Source organism: Cryptotermes secundus, unplaced genomic scaffold (genome assembly GCF_002891405.2).
Source record: "Cryptotermes secundus unplaced genomic scaffold, Csec_1.0 scaffold688, whole genome shotgun sequence".
In the NCBI taxonomy this organism is placed as follows: Eukaryota; Metazoa; Arthropoda; class Insecta; order Blattodea; family Kalotermitidae; genus Cryptotermes; species Cryptotermes secundus.
This window is the reverse complement of record NW_019725012.1, coordinates 718,604-738,779: the sequence shown is the minus strand read 5'-3', so window position 1 is coordinate 738,779 and position 20,176 is coordinate 718,604. Positions and strand designations below refer to the sequence as shown.

The 20,176-nt window shown below is 42.1% G+C and overlaps 1 protein-coding gene across 7 annotated transcripts in view; it reads left to right on the top strand.

Moving 5' to 3' along the window:
- Window positions 1–20,176, top strand: part of LOC111863230 (Down syndrome cell adhesion molecule-like protein Dscam2) — a 407,724-nt gene that overhangs the window by 171,649 nt on the left and 215,899 nt on the right. For all 7 annotated transcript variants that reach the window (XM_033750977.1, XM_033750976.1, XM_033750975.1 and 4 more), the window contains exon 4: window positions 14,840–15,001. In XM_033750977.1, the coding sequence (XP_033606868.1) occupies window positions 14,840–15,001 (162 nt within the window). The remainder of the gene's footprint in view (window positions 1–14,839; window positions 15,002–20,176) is intronic.

The window sequence follows — 20,176 nt, the reverse complement described above, 5'->3', positions numbered from 1 at the left end:
TATATCGCGACAAATAACTTCACGCCGTATTTTATATAGCGAATTTTATTTCACATTCGCACTTACAATCACCCAAATTTCACATTTACGATTACTGCTATCTGCAGTATCACAAATAGTGCACTCCAAATGCCACAAGACAACTGACTAGTTGCTGGCTAACTCGGAACTAACTCGGAGGTAGCTCGAGGACTGACTCGTAGGTAGCTCCAGGACTCGCTGACTGAATTAGTACAACTGACTGTGAATAGCCTTCGCTGCTCCTTATGTAGCCTTGATCGGACAATACGGAAAACGGCCACGTAATAGGCACCCTTGTTGCCTGGCGCTGTGTTGCTAGTAACGCTAGCGGTAGTAACCGCTGTTACTACCGTAACAATCCTGTTGCGTCACCGTTACATTACCGTGCGGAGGAGGGGGAGGGGAGCGCTGACTCACCCGCCGCGTCACTGCTGGTGGGAGGGGTTCTCCTTTGCGCAACATGTCACAATATGATGAACATTAATTGGAGAATGTTAAGAGATTATACTGCTTCGGGATATGTAGGAGTAGATGGGACAATAATATTGAAAAAGATATTAAAGAAATGCTATATAAACTTGAAGACTGGATTAATCTGGCTCAGGATAGGATCCATTGGCAGACTCTCGCAGACACAATAATGAGCCTCACAATTTGATACAAGGTTGCAATTTCGAACACCATTTCAGTGACTGTTTTACTCTCAAGGAAGAACTTGTCGCAAAGATTTGGTGAAAATTTTTGCTTGGTCTCTTCATCCACTCATACAGTTAGTGTCATTCAACTGCTGCTGAGATCTTAGCATGAGACATTCCCAGTACTGCCAGATGCTTTCTCAGAATTCTCCTGGAAGGATTAGGAAGCCTATGAAACCTCAGTCAAGATAATCACTCACCGACGTTCCAAATGGCCTTTTGTGCTGAGCTAATTGATTCCGTGCCAGAAGGATACTATTCTCAAGTGCGGGATTTGAATAATGAGTATTCATAGCATATCTGTTGTAACTGTGGCAACATCAGCCCAGACAGGGGCGTGCAATTAACTTGTCAGATTTAGCATATGATGCCATCTATATTCCGGGCTTGAAAACTGAAATTAACGGCCGTGAGGATTCGTTGTGCTGACCACGCGACACCCTCTACCAGCAAAAATTGGCATTAACTTCGCTGACAAGCGGCGGTCGCTCGGTCGGTATAGTTCGCTTGAGGACTTCAGGTCACGGAGTTTTTTTAATCTATTCTTCAGTCGCCATGTTGATCCCTAGTATTGTCAATTGTGAAAATTTCATATAAATAAGTGAAGTTCTTTCAGTGCGACATGATAAAGTATAAAGATGTGGAAATAAAATATATTTATCTATCTATCCATCTATGTGTATCTAACCTATCTATATAATCTATGTCTAATCTATCTATGCATCTACATATCTAATATATCTATCTGATCTATCTACCTACCTAATCTATCCATCCATCCCTCCCTCTGGCTATGGCTCAACAGTCCTTTGACGCTTTTTCAGTTTATTAATCTATATACAGGCGGTGGGATTCCTTGGACGGGGATCAGCCCGTAGCAAGGCCGCTACCTACACACAGATATCAGTGCCTTGAGTGGGATTCGAACCCACGATCCCAGTGCTCGAACGGGCGAACACGGTGCATGCCTTACACCGCGCCCCCACTGTGATCGGCTGAGATAAAACCAGATATATTATTTACTTGAGCACTATGTGGAGATCAGTCATCTTCACGCTGAGGCCGACTTTACCCATATTACCAGGTAAATAGAGAGTGTGGTGCTCTCATAGTCATCATGGCTTTGGTGATGAAGAGAAAATGCTACCACTGTTGACATTTTAACCCTGACAGTTCAGTGTTTTAATAATCAGGTTATTACAAATTCCAGCTAAGAAACTTCAAATGACTATGAAAGGAAACCTCATCCATTTTGTCTCATCATTCTGTTTATATTCTGCTTTGTTAATGAGACATTTCAGGGGTGGTCTGTATTGCGTTCAGTTCTGTTGAAGCGGAGCGTAGGATAGGTCATACACTCTTCCACGAAAATGAATTTAACTATGGCACATCAAAACAGGCTACATTCATTTGCCCCTTATTACTTCGGCACTACGCTCATACTGAGTGAATACTGCCAACTGTAATTGATCGAGTGGGTTTCATGCTTTCTGCAATCAAAGCCACGCAGTTTGCAATTTATATGTTCCCATGATGAATGTTATTAATCCTATCTTTCCTACTGTTCTTATCCAATTACTGTGTTTCTCTGTTCGTTTCAAGGTCACATACAACGCTATTTATAGCAACAGAAATTTTAATTCCGCTTTGACCGCCTCTGTGATCTAATGTGCAGAGTACCTGTCTACAGATCCAGAGGTCCCGGGTTCGATTCCCCGCTCTACCAGATTTTCTGAGAAGTAGTGGATCTAGAACGGTGCCCACTTAGCCTCGTGAGGATAACTGAGGAAATAGCGGCTGCGCTGTAGGAAACCGAGATTAACGGCCGTGGGGATCCGTTGCGCTGACCATATGACACCCTCTATCCGTTAAAGTTGGCACTAACTTCGCCGAGAGACGACGGTCGCTCGGTCGGTATAGTTCGCTTGCGGGCTAAAGTCACGGAGTTTCTTTTGTGGTGCTGATTTTACGTCTGAAGATGAATGTGTTGTTCCCATCACATCTGAGTGTTGCAGTTATGAATGTGTTTAAATCTGGTAGCATTTAGTAAGAAGATTGATTTGTGAGAAAGTGGATACAGGTGCTTGACATTTTAATTCCGCAGCCTCCGCGCCTACATACGTATTTACAAGGACGTGCGTATTTTAGACTGCCGATCACAGTGGCCGTGCGGTCTAAGGCATGAGTTGCCTTCCCCTGCTCGAACACTGGGGTCGTGGGTTCGAATCTCAATCCAGGCATAAATTTCTCTAAGTGTTTATTCTGTATTTGTGTTGTTCAATGTGTAGGTACAGGTCTTGCGGCGGACTGATCCCCCGTCCAAGAAGTCCTACCGACTGTGTATGGGATTAAGAAACTCAAAAATCGGCCAAGGTCCAGAAGGGCTCTAGATCTATAGGTAGGTAGGTAGTACCCGTCTTCATTGCGCTGCTGGGCAACGTCTTCCAACAATAGACAACCCTCTGCTTCCGAGCTCACTTCCTCGCAGGCTGGCGGCCATCTCACATCAACCTCCTTCTCTTCTAACTGCCGTCTCAGGACTCTCCCGTAAGTCAGTGTCGGTTTACCACCAATCATTTCTTGGCGGTAAGCCCCATGACACTCATGACCAGAACACTGTGGTTATAGTCCTTATGTAACATCCTCTTTGACGGGAATATGAATCTGTCGTTTACAATCGCTGCTGGTGCTCGCCAGCGCAGTCATTCTCATGTCTGAGTCCCGTGGGGGTCATGACCATATTTTACTGTCTGAGATTCGAGATTCCCCCAACCTGGAGGGCCAGGTCCATATATTTACATGCCCCAGGAGCAGGGTAACCCAGTTATACCCTCAGGCATTGGGTTCAGGTTTATTCGCCTCCTGCGACTTGCAGGGCTACGGTGGAAGTATTCGAACCCGCCTCCACACGGGTGACCACTCTCTCGTAACGCCAGCTGACCCTCGATATAGAGCTTCGGCACGGACCGTGCAGAAAACACCGCTTCTAACAACTTTTATGTTGTTGCGTGCGTGTCTCTTGCGGCCTTCCTGTGTCGGCTACTGCGCCATTGCCTGGAAACTATCTGTTTGTAGTGCCGTTTCCTAACAACGGCTGTCTATGATGGCTTCACATTTCTGTTTTTCAGAAGATATTCCACATTATGTTAATATTATTGTTTTATTACTAGTATTATTAACTAATTAAAGGACTAATCCATTAAGCAGAGTATTTCATAGAATCTAAACAGTGGTCTAATTAGTTAAAAAATTCCACGCCCTATGTGGGACCAGAAGATTCATTATAGTCGTGACAAGATCGTGCCTGAGGCCCTGTACAATATTTCTTAACATTCTACATTTTTTTTGGCGAGGAGATGTAACTCCCCTTCCAACCCTCAGGCTCCATGATCACTGCTGTCTGCTGTCCGTGATTAATCTTCCTGTTCGTAGCCACTCCCCTTATCTGAAAGTTGTCTTCTTCTTCCTTAACTTGAGGACAACATATGCCATGCAGACAGGAGAATCATTTAATTACAACAATAACAATACATATTATTATTCTTATCACCACCAGCATAAATTTGTACGATCAAGTCAAGGAGGATGAGGTGGACAAGGCATGTAGCACGAATATGGAGAAGAGGAATGCATATAGGATATTGGTGGGAAAGCCATAAGGAAAGAGACCACTGGAAGAACAAGGCGTAGGTGGGTGAACAATATTTTAATAGGTCTTAGAGAGATAGAATGGTATGGTAGGGATTGGATTGGTCTGGCTCAGGATAGGAACCAGTCGAGGGCTCTTGTGAAGACGGTAATGAACTTTTAGGTTCCAGAAAATGCTGGGAAATTCTTGAATAGCTGCAGAATTGGCAGTTCCTCAAAAAGGGCTCAGCTCCATCAGTAAGTAAGTAAGTAAGTAAGCATAAATTTGTTACCACTGTTCCATAAATAATGCATTTTCCCTGCTGCTTACTCTTCTCCAACAGTCTTTTTTTCCTAAGTTCTTTCCTGTTACTTTCGTTGTATATTTACTTCCTTCAACCCAAAACACTCAGATCCATTCTGAAAGCACCTTGGTGCATAAACAGCCACGGGATCCATGCAGATCTCCAAATGAACACAGTGCTAAGTGAAATACCAAATACTTTAGAAAATTAGAAAGCTACACTAATGCACTTGCAGTGAACCTACTAGACAAGAACGGAACTACACATAAAATGAAAAGATGCACCGTCCTAACTCCACCAGTCAGACTTGAGTAAAGCCCCAATAAAAGAATTAACATTAAACCTAAGTAGAGAAGGAAAAAAAGTATATGAGTTACGCCACTCAACATAACTCATTCACGAACGAGTACTTATTGAACACGTATACGTATTTATTGCAGATTCTGCAGATTATGTATAATAAATTTGTGGGGGAAATATTTAGTTTCTGCCTTCTTGCCTCTTTTCCAAGTATTCATTCTGACGTCCAGTAACCTCTCCCGCGTATCATCTCAGCACCATTCTGAGCTTTACGGTTTGGTATACTACACGGCATACCCAACACGCTCTATTTTACTTTTACTGTATTAGATTTACAGTTATACGTAGGTTTGCAGATGTATTTTGTCTCTTTTAACTTATTGTGACATGACGCCTGAAAGCCGGAATAGCTGTATCAGACTAGATATCCATTGCTACGCAGTGACACGGTATATATGTTTCCGTAACAACGAATATATGGGCAACAATGAAGGGATTGTTAGGAAATTGTGTTTTCTGTTGGGGCCGCCCCGAGGCTATATAAAGGGAGGATTTCAGACAGTCAAAGTTGATCTACTGACAATGGACTTACTAACACAGACTATGACTGACAAAGGACAGACCCGACCTCCCGCCAGAGAGGGCGCTCCAAATGAACAGGACAGTAACTTTCATATAAAGAAAAAAAAACTCTGGTCATGAGCCCCAGTCGGGGCTCGACACCAAGACAGACAGACTGACCGTCAGTCTCAATATGACTTTGACTTTGACTTTGAGCCAAAGTTGATTGAGAAGAGATGGCAACGATTTCATTTGAAGACTTTATGTGTGCTGTAGTTACAGTGACACTATTATAAATCCGTTGCCAGGATACGACTAGTGAAGACTTAGAAGACTTAACATGCCCTAGTGATTTGTAGTGTGGAAATCAGAAATAGTGTCATAATTTTTCATAGCTATGAGCTGAGTGTGTAAGTGCAATGAATCCAATCCAAACATGAAAAAACAAACACACTCCATGGTTTTATCCCCCAAGCGAACTATACCGACCGAGCGACCGCCGTTTGTCGGCGAAGTTAGTGCCAACTTTAGCGGATAGAGGGTGTCACGTGGTCAGCGCAACGGATCCTCACGGCCCTTAATCTCGGTTTTCTAGACCGGGGCCGCTATTTCCATGAAATAGCTTCTCAATTATCACGAGGCTGAGTGGACCCCTTTCCAGACCCACTGCTGTAGCCCCTAGAATCGAACCCGGGACCTCTGGATCTGTAGCCAGAAACTCTGACCATTAAACCACAGATGCTGCCGAATCCAATCCAAACCCTGTCCAATAATTATATTCCTAACACGTGATATTATCTTAAATTTGACATATAACAAAAACCTCTGGTCATTAATTTGTACTATAGGAGCCTGTCACTTGCGGCCCGGTAACATTGGATTGGTTCCCGCGTGAGATACGTGCGATCAGCACATTTGCTTCGATAAATAAGGTCAAATGTTATGCAACCCGCCAGTCACCTGTCATTCTTCCAGACCCGATGCTGAACACGGTAGGGAATTAGGTGAATTCATTTCCTCCTGCATGCACTATGAACCAGCCATGCTCTTAATGGATGTTTCAGTGTTAGCTCAAACTTTGTTACTGAGAGTTAACACCAGCTTTCCATATGTTACTCTTTCGTTTCTAGTTGTCTGCAAACCAAGTGCATGAATATCGCGAACGCGGAAGCCAGACCGATTACTTAGAAGCGCTCTCCTGAGTACCGGCTTTACGTCTGCTGTTAACATATCATCAGCAGAAGGCAAACAAAAGAACCTCGACGAATCCATCCTAGCGCAGTTCTTTCACATAATGAGAGATGTTCCACTGGGTGACCCGAAAATGATAAACCAGTAAATTCGTATTTCTTTGATATTGGTTAAGGTTTTCGGAGAGGTCGCAGTTAGAGCCCAAGTAGCGTCAAGAATTTTCTCTTCTCCACGTTTTTCAGATCGACTTTGGAGCCTATCCAATGAGTACCGAGGGCTTTTTCCCCGGGGCTAAAGCGGCAGAAGCGTGAAGCTTACCACACACTTCAGCTAGTGCTGAGGTCAAGAAAACGTGGATCTATACATTCACTCCCCCATACGTCTTCATGCGATAGTGCTTAATTTGTTAAACATAAACACCACCAAAATGCAGGGCGAAGTCATGACATGAAGATAGGTAACAGGTGTTTTGAAAATGTGTCACAGTTCAGATATTTGGGAACGACTATACCAAATCAAAACCTGATTCAGGGGGAAATTAAGAGAAGATTGAACTTGGGTAATGCTTACTGCCATTCAGTCCAGAACCTTTAGTCTTCTCGTCTGCTATCAGAAAACATAAAAATTAGAATATACTATAATTTTTGCCTGTGGATCTGTATAGGTGTGAAACTTGGTGTCTGACACTAAGGGAGGAACACAGACTGAGGGTGTTTGAGAACAGGGTGTTGAGGAGAATATTTGGACCGAAGAGAGATGAAGTGACAGGAGGTTGGAGAAAACTGCATAATGAGGAGCTTCATAACTTGTACTCTTCTTCAAGTATAATTAGAATGATCAAGTCAAGGGGGATGAGGTGTACAGGGTATGTAGCACGAATGGGGGAGGCGAGGAATGCATATATGATATTGGTGTGAAAGCCAGATGGAAATAGACCACTGGGAAGACCAAGGCATAGGTGGGTAGACAATATTAAAATGGATCTTAGAGAGATAGGATGGGATGGTATGGATTGGTTTGATCTGACTCAGGATAGGGACTAGTGGAGGGCTCTTGTGAACACTGTAATGAACCTTCGAGTTCCATAAAATGCTGGGAAGTTCTTGAGTAGCTGCACAACTGGCGGCTCCTCCAGAAGGGCTCAGCTCCGAGAGTGAGTGATGAGTGAGACAAATTTACCTTGTTTTACCTTTTTATTGGGTCAGGTTTATGCACATTACTCTGCTCTGGCATTTATTCGTGTCATTCTATATGGAGTCATCGGTTGGATCGGCGTAGTGATAAAATGATATCATATAAATCAAGCAAGCAATGATCTGTAAAATACAGTACATATAAAGTATAGTTTTACATCAAAGTTATGTTATGGCCTACATAAATAATTATGCATAAATGAAAATAAATTTATCGAACTTGTACATATAAGGGACCGCCTCTACGATCTAGTGGTCAGAGTTCCTGCCTACAGATCCAGATGTCCCAGGTTCGATTCCCGACGATACCAGATTTTATGAGAAATAGTGGGTCTGGAACGGTGTCCACTCAGCCCCCTGAGGATAAATGAGGAGCTATTTCAAGGAAACAGCGGTTCCGGTCTAGAAAACCGAAATTAACGGCAGTGGGGATTCGTTGCGCTGATCACGTGACATCCTCTATCCGCTGAATTTGGCACTAACTTCGCCGACAAGCGGCAGTAGCTCGGTCGGTATATTTCGCTTGCGGACTAAAGCCACGGAATTTTTTTTGTACATATGAGGAGTTATTAGTTTTGAATGTTAACGCACTGTAATCAAGATTCTAAATGAATAAATTAGCCACTGAATACTAATTTGCATTTGTGTATTGGATTATATTAAATCCCATATAGCTGCGTGTATGCATTAAATTATGCAGCAGACGGAACAACAATACGCATCGGTGATTTTGCTATTGATATCTCCCCACAACACTACGAAGTTGCGTTACTTTCCATTTCAAATATATTGTGTAACGTTCCGTAATGCTGAATTCAATCGTATTATGTTACTCAAAAATGAGAAAATATGTTTCATTCTGGAAATCTCGTTGATATCTGCAATACAAATGAATGCACGCCTGTTGAATAATGCTGTCACATTTGAAATATCGGTACTTCACCCGCTCATGCATGAACGCATCCACGAGCGTTCTTTTTAAATTAATTCTCCTTATATAGGCATGGAGTTTGCCTGTGGTTCTGTATGGGTGCGAAACTTGGTCTCTGACATTAAAGGAGGAACATAGACTGAGGGTGTTTGAGAACAGGGTGCTGAGGAGAATATTTGGACCGAAGAGGGATGAAGTTACAGGAGGTTGGAGAAAATTGCATAATGAGGAGCTTCATAACTTGTACTCTTCTCTAAGTATAATTTTTTTTTCTGTGGCGCTACAGCCCCAATTTGGGCCTAGGCCTACCTTCATGAAACTCTCCGTTTCACTTCGGTTTACTAGATCTTACACATGCGGTAGGACTCCTTGGGCGAGTGATCAGCTCGTCGCAAGGCCTCTACCTGTACACAAACACAGAAAAACGCACACAAACGTCCATGCCGTGGGTGGGATTCGAACCCACGATCCCGGCTTCCGAGCGACCGAAGACAGTGCACGCCTTAGACCGCTCGGCTACCGTGACCGGCCTAAGTATAATTAGAATGATCAAATCAAGGAGGATAAGTGGTCAGGGCATGTAGAGCGAATGTGGAGACGAGGAGTACATATATGATATTGGTGGGATAGCCAGAAGGAAAGAGAGCACTGGGAAGACCAAGGCGTAGGTGGGTGGACAATATTAAAATTGACCTTAGAGAGGTAGGATGGAATGATATGGATTGGTTTGATATGGCTCAGGATAGAGACCAAAGGAGAGCTCTTATGAACACGGTAATGAACCTTCGGGTTCCATAAAATGCTGGGAAGTTCTTGATTAGCTGCAGATTTGGCTTCTCCTCAAGAAGGGCCCAGCTCCATGAGTAAGTATACAGGCATTGATTCTTTTACGAAAGAAAACATAAACTTAACTTTCAGAATAATTTCCCCTATTCCCGGAACACCTCCATTTTGTTATTACAAGGGTCATTAGGAAAGTAACCTCCTTTTACTTTAGGCAATTAATGTCAAAGCGGTGGAGAGCTTCCGCATGCGAAGTAAGTCACATGTCTCATTGCTACCTAGTGTTTGTTCTTGTCTCTGCTGAGTGAGTTATACTGTGTCCTGCGAAGTAAGTTACATGTCTCATTGCTACCTAGTGTTTGTTCTTGTCTCTGCTGAGTGAGTTATACTGTGTCCTGCGAAGTAAGTTACATGTCTCATTGCTACCTAGTGTTTGTTCTTGTCTCTGCTGAGTGAGTTATACTGTGTCCTGCGAAGTAAGTTACATGTCTCATTGCTACCTAGTGTTTGTTCTTGTCTCTGCTGAGTGAGTTATACTGTGTCCTGCGAAGTAAGTTACATGTCTCATTGCTACCTAGTGTTTGTTCTTGTCTCTGCTGAGTGAGTTATACTGTGTCCTGCGAAGTAAGTTACATGTCTCATTGCCACCTACTGTTTGTTCTTGTCTCTATAGAATCAGTTTTGATGTGTCCTGCGATTGTTAGTGCCACCATCTGCAAAATTATCGCTGTTACCGTTTTCTACCCACTGAAAACGTGAGTGCTACGGAAATACATCGCGAATTAAGCGCGGTTTACGGGCAAAATGTAGTAAGGAAAGGAACTGCAAGACAATGGTGTAGAATGTTCAAAGATGGGCGAACAAATATTCATGATGAGAAGTGAAGTTCTCAGGCATCTGTAGGGGCTTCATGCCTCTGCCACTTTAACACCCCTTACACATTGAATAGAAGTCTGTGTGGACCCCAGATCCGGTCTGGACGACGTGGAGAAGAGGAAATTCTTGACCCTGGTATCCAAACTCCGAACCCTCCGTCGTCCATGCCGTATTCAGTCGCTATACCGACTGATCTATCCCTGTTCCTTATTTTCTAAAAGTACCACATTTAATTTTCAACTATAAATTCAAAATTTAGTGAATATAAATTATTTGTGTCCAATGTTATATTTTAGCGTCCTGTTGCACTGATTTAAGTCCATGATTTATTTTATCCGTCTTCCAGTGCATACATTCATCTATCCCCTCTTCTCACTCGCACTACATGTTTCGGCACAAAAGTGCCATCTTCAGGTGCTGATCCAATCCACGACAAACTAGTTCATTGCATGCCTTGTCTATACATACTAAAATAACTAAAATATATATTTATCATATATACTGATAAATGTTAAGTGTTAAAATATTAAAATTGTACAGGATATTTCATTCCTACGTCGTGTTTCATTACGCGAGTCACTTCTATCATCTTCTGTTGGAGCACTCTTTCACTATCGTGTATTGTGCTCTGTGTTGCGTCTTGCTCCTGTGACTGCGTGTGTTATACTGCTGTTATATGAATGTATGCACTGGAAGAAGGATAAAATAAATCATGGACTTGTTTGTGTCTTTTTAAGTTTTTACAGTGAAGCTCTCTCAGTTTTATAGTTCAGACAGCAATGAATAGGATAACGATCGTGAATGATGAATTGGTAAAGATCTGGAAGGAAGCGATATTATTGGAGAAATTCGCCGGGTAGAATGAAGTACGTAGCTTTCCGGCCCGCACCCCGACATAATCACTCCTGAGACCTGCCGAAACAGGAGTGTCAGCCTCTCAACCGTTGCGTTTCGTAATTGAAAATGCTGAGGCAATATAAAGTGTGTGTAAAACTGTCTCCTGTTACAGAACTCAATTTAGGGAAAAAGCAATTAAGTGTAGCGGTACTCCTACCCAGTTAACTGGATATAGGTCCTTACAGAAACCTCCCTGCATATGATGCTGACGAATCCTGCCTTCTTTACTAGAATTTTATTCAATTTCCAACACCGCTAATCCGTCACGAAATGTCCTTCTTACATTATATTGGAAACAATATAACCGTGTTACTACTGAGATGCCGGGAGTCCACGCTTTTTGTTCAGACATTTTTTACCTGTATGTCAGACACGAAAAACCATTTATGAGCTCACATATGTGTGTATGTGTGAGAAAGAGAGATAGTGAGAGAGTATGTGTGTGCGCATGCGTGGCGTCTTTCACCTCTTGAAAGTTTTGAAGCATTCTATTGGATTTTATATAGGAAATTCTTACTGAAACCTGTCAATAACAATTTCTTAAGCATCTGGGATTGACACGTGGTTTTGTGTCCTAACTGCTTTTTTATGCTCACCATTAAATGTTCCACTAATATAATAATAAGTATTGGATGTGCGGGATTTGTCACTGTGTATGATATATAGTATTAGTATTAAAATACACAGCGGTGGAATTGCCATCAGAAAATAAGTCATCCACTAAATGTAATATGCCCGTCATAATGATTTATATTGTGGTAACGACCGCGAAACAAACAAGACTACGGGTATTACTAGGTAACAGCTTTGTAAATACGCAACAGTAATGGAGCCGTTGCTAAGCAGCGGCCCGCACACCAATGGTAATACTGTAGGAAGCAATGTTTTCTATGTAGTCCTCTCCGCGGCTACATCACTCGACCGACCAAGTTGAGTTCAGTTGGTGCAGTCCAGGGGAGATAATTTGTTTGTTGAGTGAGTGAGAGAACTGTTACGGTTCAGTCTTTGTGAGCATTTGCTGTTAGAAGTTGGTAACTGAGGCACAGAGACAGTATGAGAATCCAGAATAAGGGGAACGACAACTGTTGGAAGCCGTTACCATGCAACGATTGGTGAAAATATAGAATAAGAAGACTTAGTATGTGCTGTAGTGAACTGCAGAGTGTATGAATTAACGATAGAGCTAGAGCTACTTGTAGTTACGATCTGTAAGTGGTCAATAAATCCAATTACCAACCCAAACCCCGTCTATAGTCCCCCTAACACGCTGACAACTGGTGTCAGAAGTGGGAGGTGGCAATATAAATGTGCCACCATTAAGTAAGGGGCGTTCTTTACAAGTAATTGGCTGACTGACCAGCGTTACACGTAGAACTCGATCCACAAAGATAAAAACCACATGAATTTTGTTACTCTTTTTCATCAGTCTATAATCACGTTCATACAATTGACTCTCTTTAAAATAACGTACTGATAGTAAACAAATAAATAATTAATTTACTAACGAAATTTGAAATGCTGGAGATAGGCTTAACGAATTTCAAACTGTATGAGTTAAATGTAGTTGCACTTAAAGCTTGCAACTGTGAAAGTACAAACCAACAAACTCCGTGGCCCTAGTCCGCAAGCGAACTATGCCGACAGAGCGCCCGTCACATGTCAGCGAAGTTAGTGCCAACTTTAGCAGATAGAGTGTGTCACGTGGTCAGCGCAACGGATCTCCACGGCCGTTAATCTCGGCTTTGTAGACCGGAGCTGCTATTTCCTTGAAATATCTCCTCAGTTGTCCTCACGAGGCTGAATGGACCCCGTTCCAGATCCACTACTTCTCAGAAAATCTGGTAGCGCCGGGAATCGAACCCGGGCCCTCTGGATCTGTAGTCAGGAACCATCTGACCATTAGACCACAAAGGCGGTCGTAGTTTAGGATATACAGTTAGTAAAAATGAACTGTCTTAGTCGTTGAACTTTTGGCATTATGTCAGCAGAGGAAGGAAGTGGCAGTAATGCTCATGTGATTGGCATTATGTCAGCAGAGGAAGGAAGTGGTAGTAATGCTCATGTGATTGGCATTATGTCAGCAGAGGAAGGAAGTGGTAGTAATGCTCATGTGATTGGCATTATGTCAGCAGGGGAAGGAAGTGGTAGTAATGCTCATGTGATTGGCATTATGTCAGCAGGGGAAGGAAGTGGTAGTAATGCTCATGTGATTGGCATTATGTCAGCAGGGGAAGGAAGTGGTAGTAATGCTCATGTGATTGGCATTATGTCAGCAGGGGAAGGAAGTGGTAGTAATGCTCATGTGATTGGCATTATGTCAGCAGGGGAAGGAAGTGGTAGTAATGCTCATGTGATTGGCATTATGTCAGCAGGGGAAGGAAGTGGTAGTAATGCTCATGTGATTGGCATTATGTCAGCAGGGGAAGGAAGTGGTAGTAATGCTCATGTGATTGGCTTTATGTCAGCAGAGGAAGGAAGTGGTAGTAATGCTCATGTGATGATTTATTTAACAGGGCATTTGACTATTAAAATCGTCTTATAACTCTGAATGTAAGGCAATCCCGTATTTTCCCAGTGAGAAAATCAGACGACATAAAAATTGACTATGTCATTTATTTCTGAGTGTTGTAAGAAAAAATGAATAAAAACGATACTATTGAGAAACAGTAAATTAAAAATGTAACACCTTAAATATAATTTTATACATTTTTACAAATTTCTGGAAAAAAAAATCCAGAAAGAAAGAGACCACTGGGAAGACCAAGACGTAGGTGGACAATATTAAAATGGATCCCAGATAGATAGAATTGGCTGGCATGGATTGGATTGATCTAGTTCAGAATAAGGACCAGTGGAGGGCCCTTGTGAACATGGTAATGAACCTTCGGGTTCCATAAAATACTGGGAAGTTCTTGAGTAGCTGCAGAATTGATAGATGTTCGAGAAGGTCTCAGCTCCATGAGTGATGATGATGAGTTTCACAAATATCATTGGAATTTGTGATTAGATCTTCTTATAATCATCTTACTTATTCTTAACAAACCGGAAATAGGATTAGCCCTATTTTCATAAAAGCAGCATCGAATGACAACAGTTAGTGAATAATGAATTGCGAAGGATATGAAATGAAGTTGTCATAGCCTAACTGAACATACTATTCCTGTATTTGAGTGGAAGTACTAAGGAAAATCATAAAACACGTCAGTCAAGATGGGCGGCTCCCCGAGCGGTCACCTCACGAATACACACGACCGTATCGTTCTGTTAACAACAGAACGCCATCTTGTCAATATGAAGGTCTCCTGCTTGTTCAAGCACGATCGCGTGGAGCTTCGTAATTTCAAGCGTCCAATTCTCTCTCTCTCTTTCTCCATTTCTCTGCTTTCTCCCCGAGAGCTGGTCCCTGAAGAAACAGTATGAACATTAGACCTGGACTTACAATTGGATCTTTTTTTGCAGTGGTGACCCAGCGGTACGAACCGGAAGTACAGAGTCCGGGTGGCTTTCTGGGAAATGACGTCATCATCCGTTGCAACGTGCCCGCCTTCGTTAAGGAGCACGTGACTGTGACTTCCTGGCTACAGGAGCCCGCTTTCAACATTTACCCATCCACAGTAAGCGGTGAGTAGATGACATGTCTTAATAGCTCTGAGTAATGCAGCTGATGCCTACAAATAACACAGAGCAACGGTTCTCACAGTTTTTGTGCTTTGTACCTCCTAAAACAGTTAATCAGATGTCTAGTCTCAGCGGGAAAATGCTTGGGAAATACGCAATTTAATCAACTGGTTTTGTTGCAACTACTACAGACGTTACAAGGATATCTTGTTTTACGGCGGGTTACTTCCTCGCTATGTCCTAATTCCTCATGAAATGGCCTGCGATTATAGAAAAACAAATGTTGAAAATCCATCATTCCGTATTGCTCAAACGTACGAATGATGACTTGCGGTACCCCTCGCAAGTTGCTTTGGTACCCTAATTTTTTTGTCTTGAGGTGGTGTGAGACTGAGTCTAGTCAGACACTAATCGGCCTATTGTACCAGCCAAAGATGATAGAGGATGAGTGTGTAGTAGTCGGCGGAATGAAACTTGGTAGGGGAAACAGAAAGCCTGCACCTGCGCCACCTTGTCCAACATAAATCCCACATGACTCTACCTGGGATCTAACCCGGGCCACCGATGTGGGAAGCCAGCGGCTAACCTCCTGAGTTATGGCGCGACCCTACCCTTAATTTACAGGTACCACGGTTTGAGAAACACAGGTAGAGAGAGTAAAGAAATTACAGAGTATGAAACTGTAAGACATCTTGTAGTTATGAAAGATTGTAGTCACGGAATAAGGCTCTCTTTTCGAAAGGTTTTCAGTCTTCAGGTTTGAACTACTCTTGTTAGCAGGCTGTGGAAAACTCTATGCTGCACAGCCCAATATTTTCAGTCTCGTTAAATTTATATTTTATTTCTTTTTCTTCTCCTTTGCCTTTGTTATTCGCGGAAGTAACTATATGCCTAAAAATGAAGGTTACAAAGTACATCAAACTAAAATGACTGTAGTGTTATTAAAATGGTGCTTATTCAGTACTGAGAGCATAGCTGAGCATTCCGTTGGAAGCTCAGTGCGTTTCATAGTGTTTCAAAACGTTTGAAATGAGCTGAAAAATGGAATGGCGTCACGGTAAGGCATACTTCAAGAGCCAGTTGTCGCGTTTCATACAAGGAACACGCAACTTGAGACTAACCCGAAAGTGAATTAAGATTTAACAGCTTGGTAGATCCTAAAATGTTCTGACGTATAACACTCAGAATTTTTCATCGTTTCGTATTCTATAAACTAGAAATCACGTTTCGGAAACTAGATCTATTTCCGTCCTCAGGTGATGGAGGATGACACGTACTCAGTTGTGTCCATAGAAAGAGCTAATCTCAATCACTGGGTCTGTGATCGTGGTTAAATCTTTCTATGGACACAACTCAGTGTCTTTCCAACTCATCTGAGAATGGAAACAGATATAGTTCCCGAAACGTCGTGTTTTCTAGGTTCCAGAATACCGGACGATTGAAAAGTCCAGAAACCCAGCAGTTCTGAACTTTCTACAGCTTGTTACAAATAGACAATGAAATAACACTGCGCTAAGAACGTGGTGGACATATATATATAAAGATAATAAAAGTACGTCACTGGATAATCCGCAATCTCATAGTTGCACAAAAGCTGAATCTATATTACTTAAATATAATTATATATTTGAACTTGAATACCATTTGCCCTATAAACATAAAAGAATATAAATTATTATTACTAATGTCCTCCTCTGTGGTCTAGTGGTCAGAGTTCCTGGCTACAAATCCAGAGGTCCCGAGTTCTATTCCCCGCGCTAACAGATTTTCTGAGAAGTAGTGGGTCTGGAACGGAGTCCACTCAGCCTCGTGAGGATAACTGAGGAGCTATTTTAAATAAATAGCGGCTCCGGTCTAGAAAACCGAGATTAACCTCCGTGGGGATTCGTTGCGCTTATCACACGACACCCTCTATCCACTAGAGTTGGCACTAGCTTCGCCGACAAGCAGCGGTCTCTCGGTCGGTATAGTTCGCTAACGGACTAAAGCCACGGAGTTATTTTTTTGTTACGTCAGGGATGAATAGGCAGAAGCATATGCCCACTAATCCAATACTGTGGCATTTAAACAATCACATAATTAAAACGACAGCAATGCAAGAGGATACACAGTAATTTTAGAGAGACATGAAATTGGAAGTTTCCCTTGTAATTTGTTATTTATCATCCTATCGTTCGACGCCTTATAATCTGAACGACAGGCAGCCATAAATTAATTAATTAATAATTATACAATCCGTCGGTGTGAAGTTGGCATTAAGATAGGGGAAGCTCTAAGGGACGCAGCCTTTACAACCCATAATCAGATTTCACCCGCTTGAAATTAATCACTCTACAAACTGTAAGCAGATAGAGGGATTTCATTGTTTAGAATTCGTAGCGAGAAGACACTCGAGTCTGATCTCTCCTGGATTTTCCTGTTGTTTCTGATGCAATCTGAGGCCTAGGAAAATTAACGACTGCCCCTGAGGTTTTTCCCGGTGCGAGGTGATTAAAATCTCGAAATGATAACCATTAATATTCCTAACTTTTGTGGTGCTGAACCACAATAACAGAAGTATGGAAAACTGGTTATGTATACTGTATAACGTACTTCAGAAACGGTTTATACGTATATGTCAATAGCACTTATCAGATGTTTGATGTAAGTTCAGGGAAAACCCAATCGCCCCTATGCGGGCTATATGCCTATAAGCAGTATCTTTAGTACAGTTTCATACTCATGCAGCTGAGCCCTTCTTGAGAAGCTAAATCTGCAGCTACTCAAGAATTTCCCACCACTTTATGGAACCTGACGGTTCATTACCGTGTTCACAAGAGCCCTCCATTTGTCCCTATCCTGAGCCAGATCAATCAAATCCATACCATCCCATCCTATCTCTCTAAGATCTATTTTAATATTGTCTACCCACCTACCCCTTGGTCTTCCCACTGGTTTCTTTCCTTCTGGCTTTCCCACCAATATCCTATATGCATTCCTATTCCCCCCATTCATGCTGCATGCCCTGCCAACCTCATCCTCCTTGACTTGATCATTCTAATTATACTTGGAGAAGAGTACAAGTTATGAAGCTCCTCATTATGCAGTTTTCTCCAACCTCCTGTCACTTCATCTCTCTTCGGTACAAATATTCTCCTCAACACCCTGTTTTCAAACACCCTTAGTCTATGTTCCTCCCTTAATGTCAGAGGCCAAGTTTTACTCCCATACAGAACCACAGACAAAATTGTAGTTTTGTATATTATAATTTTTAAATATTTAGACAGCAGACAAGAAGACAAAAGAGTTCTGACTGAACGGTAACCAGCATTACCCGAGTTCAATCTCCTCTTAATTTCCTCAGCGTAGTCGGTACAGCGACCGGCTATGGGCTGGACGACCAAGGAGTCGGAGTTCGAGTACTAGTGGGGGGCAAGAATTTTCACTTCCTCGTGTCGTCCAGACGATCTCTGGGGTTCACCCAACNAAATTTGAAAAAGAAAGAACAGAGATCTTATAGACATTTTAACTTGAATTAAGTTTAAAAAGTGCTAATTTAAAAATCAAATCGACGCGTGTAGATTAACAAAGATTTTATACAATTAGAAAGACTGGTAATTTTAAATTTTAACAAGCAGTGTAACAGCTACGTGAGTGATACACACCTGATGATGGCCATTTAGGGCCGAAACATGTAGTGTGGAGGAGGAAAAAGAAGTAAAAACTACAATAAAATTTGTTGCACTTAAGACGGTATTTGTCCATCTATACTCCTATCCAAAGTTTACCAGGGATAAAGCGGCAGGGGCGAGAAGGTGACCTCCAGCTAGAAAATATGGATCTATACATCCACTCCCCCATACACCTTCATGGCCTAGTGCTTAATTAGTTAACCACAGAGACAACTTTACCCTTTTTAGCTATCAGACTTTTCATACAGTTTCTGCAATAAAATTTTGTCGTGTTTTTGCTATATCATATTCGCATACTGGGAACAGGATTGATGTTCTGTTTGGAAAAATATTCAGCAAACTCTGATTCAGTGTGATAAATGTAGAACGGTTTGTAATCTAACAAGTGGTCTACGCCAAGGAAAGGCGTCTTTTATAGCACAGAATGCTAGTCGTTAACTGTGAAATTTAATATAAATTCACGGCGTGTTCTCTTCTCATTCTGTTATTTATTAACTTTAAAATTATGTTCAGGCATTCTGTGAGGTTGATGATGTTAGGAATATGGCGGATACTACCCACATGTACCTCACCGTCTGCAAACGAAATTTACTTTATTTGCTCAAACAGCGTACGTAGAAAGCCAATGTTCATTATTGCATGGGTTTGTTCCCTTTACTTATTAGTGTTTTTTTTTTTAATTATACTACGTTCGTTTTAGTTCTGTGTTACACGTCTGGGCACAGAAAACGTATCGATTCCTGTTCATCATCCATGCTACACGATAGCGTGACGCTGAATTATGTGCCATAGTTATTCATGCGAAATTTGTGTCTTTCCTTCGAACTATTTTTTTTATTGCTAGTGAGGTGGGACTAAGTCCCTTGTACTGCGGCCACTTCTGGCCTATTGTACCAGCCCCAGATGATAGGTGAGGGTGATTGTGGAGCAATTGGTGGAATGAAGATTGGCAGGGGAAACCGAAGTACTCGGAGAAAACCTGCCACTTCGTCCAACACAAATCCCACTTGACCAGACCCGAGATCGAACCCGGCCCGCCGCGGTGGAAAGCCAGCGACTAACCGCTTGTGCTATGGCGTGGCCTTTCCTTCGAATTATGAGCGGAAAATTTGACACTATAACACTAATCTACACCACAGAACACAAAATTAGGTATTCTTTTATGTGCTCGTAGCTATAATTTCAGCAACTGTTTCTGTAACATTGCTTTATTCTTTGTCGCTAAGGGAATCTAAGCAGGCTTTGTCACCCACGTCTCCTGCCTCCATTATTTCGTTACGAAACTGTCGCTATCTTTGTTTCGTTTCGTGCATTCTTTATTTTATCCCTTCATTCTCTTTGGGTTTCCCATGCACTTGCAGGCTGTGTACAGTACACTGTACCGTGTTGTCATCGAATGCCTTTATTCTATTCGTGTTCAATTTTGTGCTTGTGTTCAGTTGAGTGAAACACCAACATTTCTTCTTTCTCTACGAGACTTTCACCCCCCCCCACGTATTCCTCAACT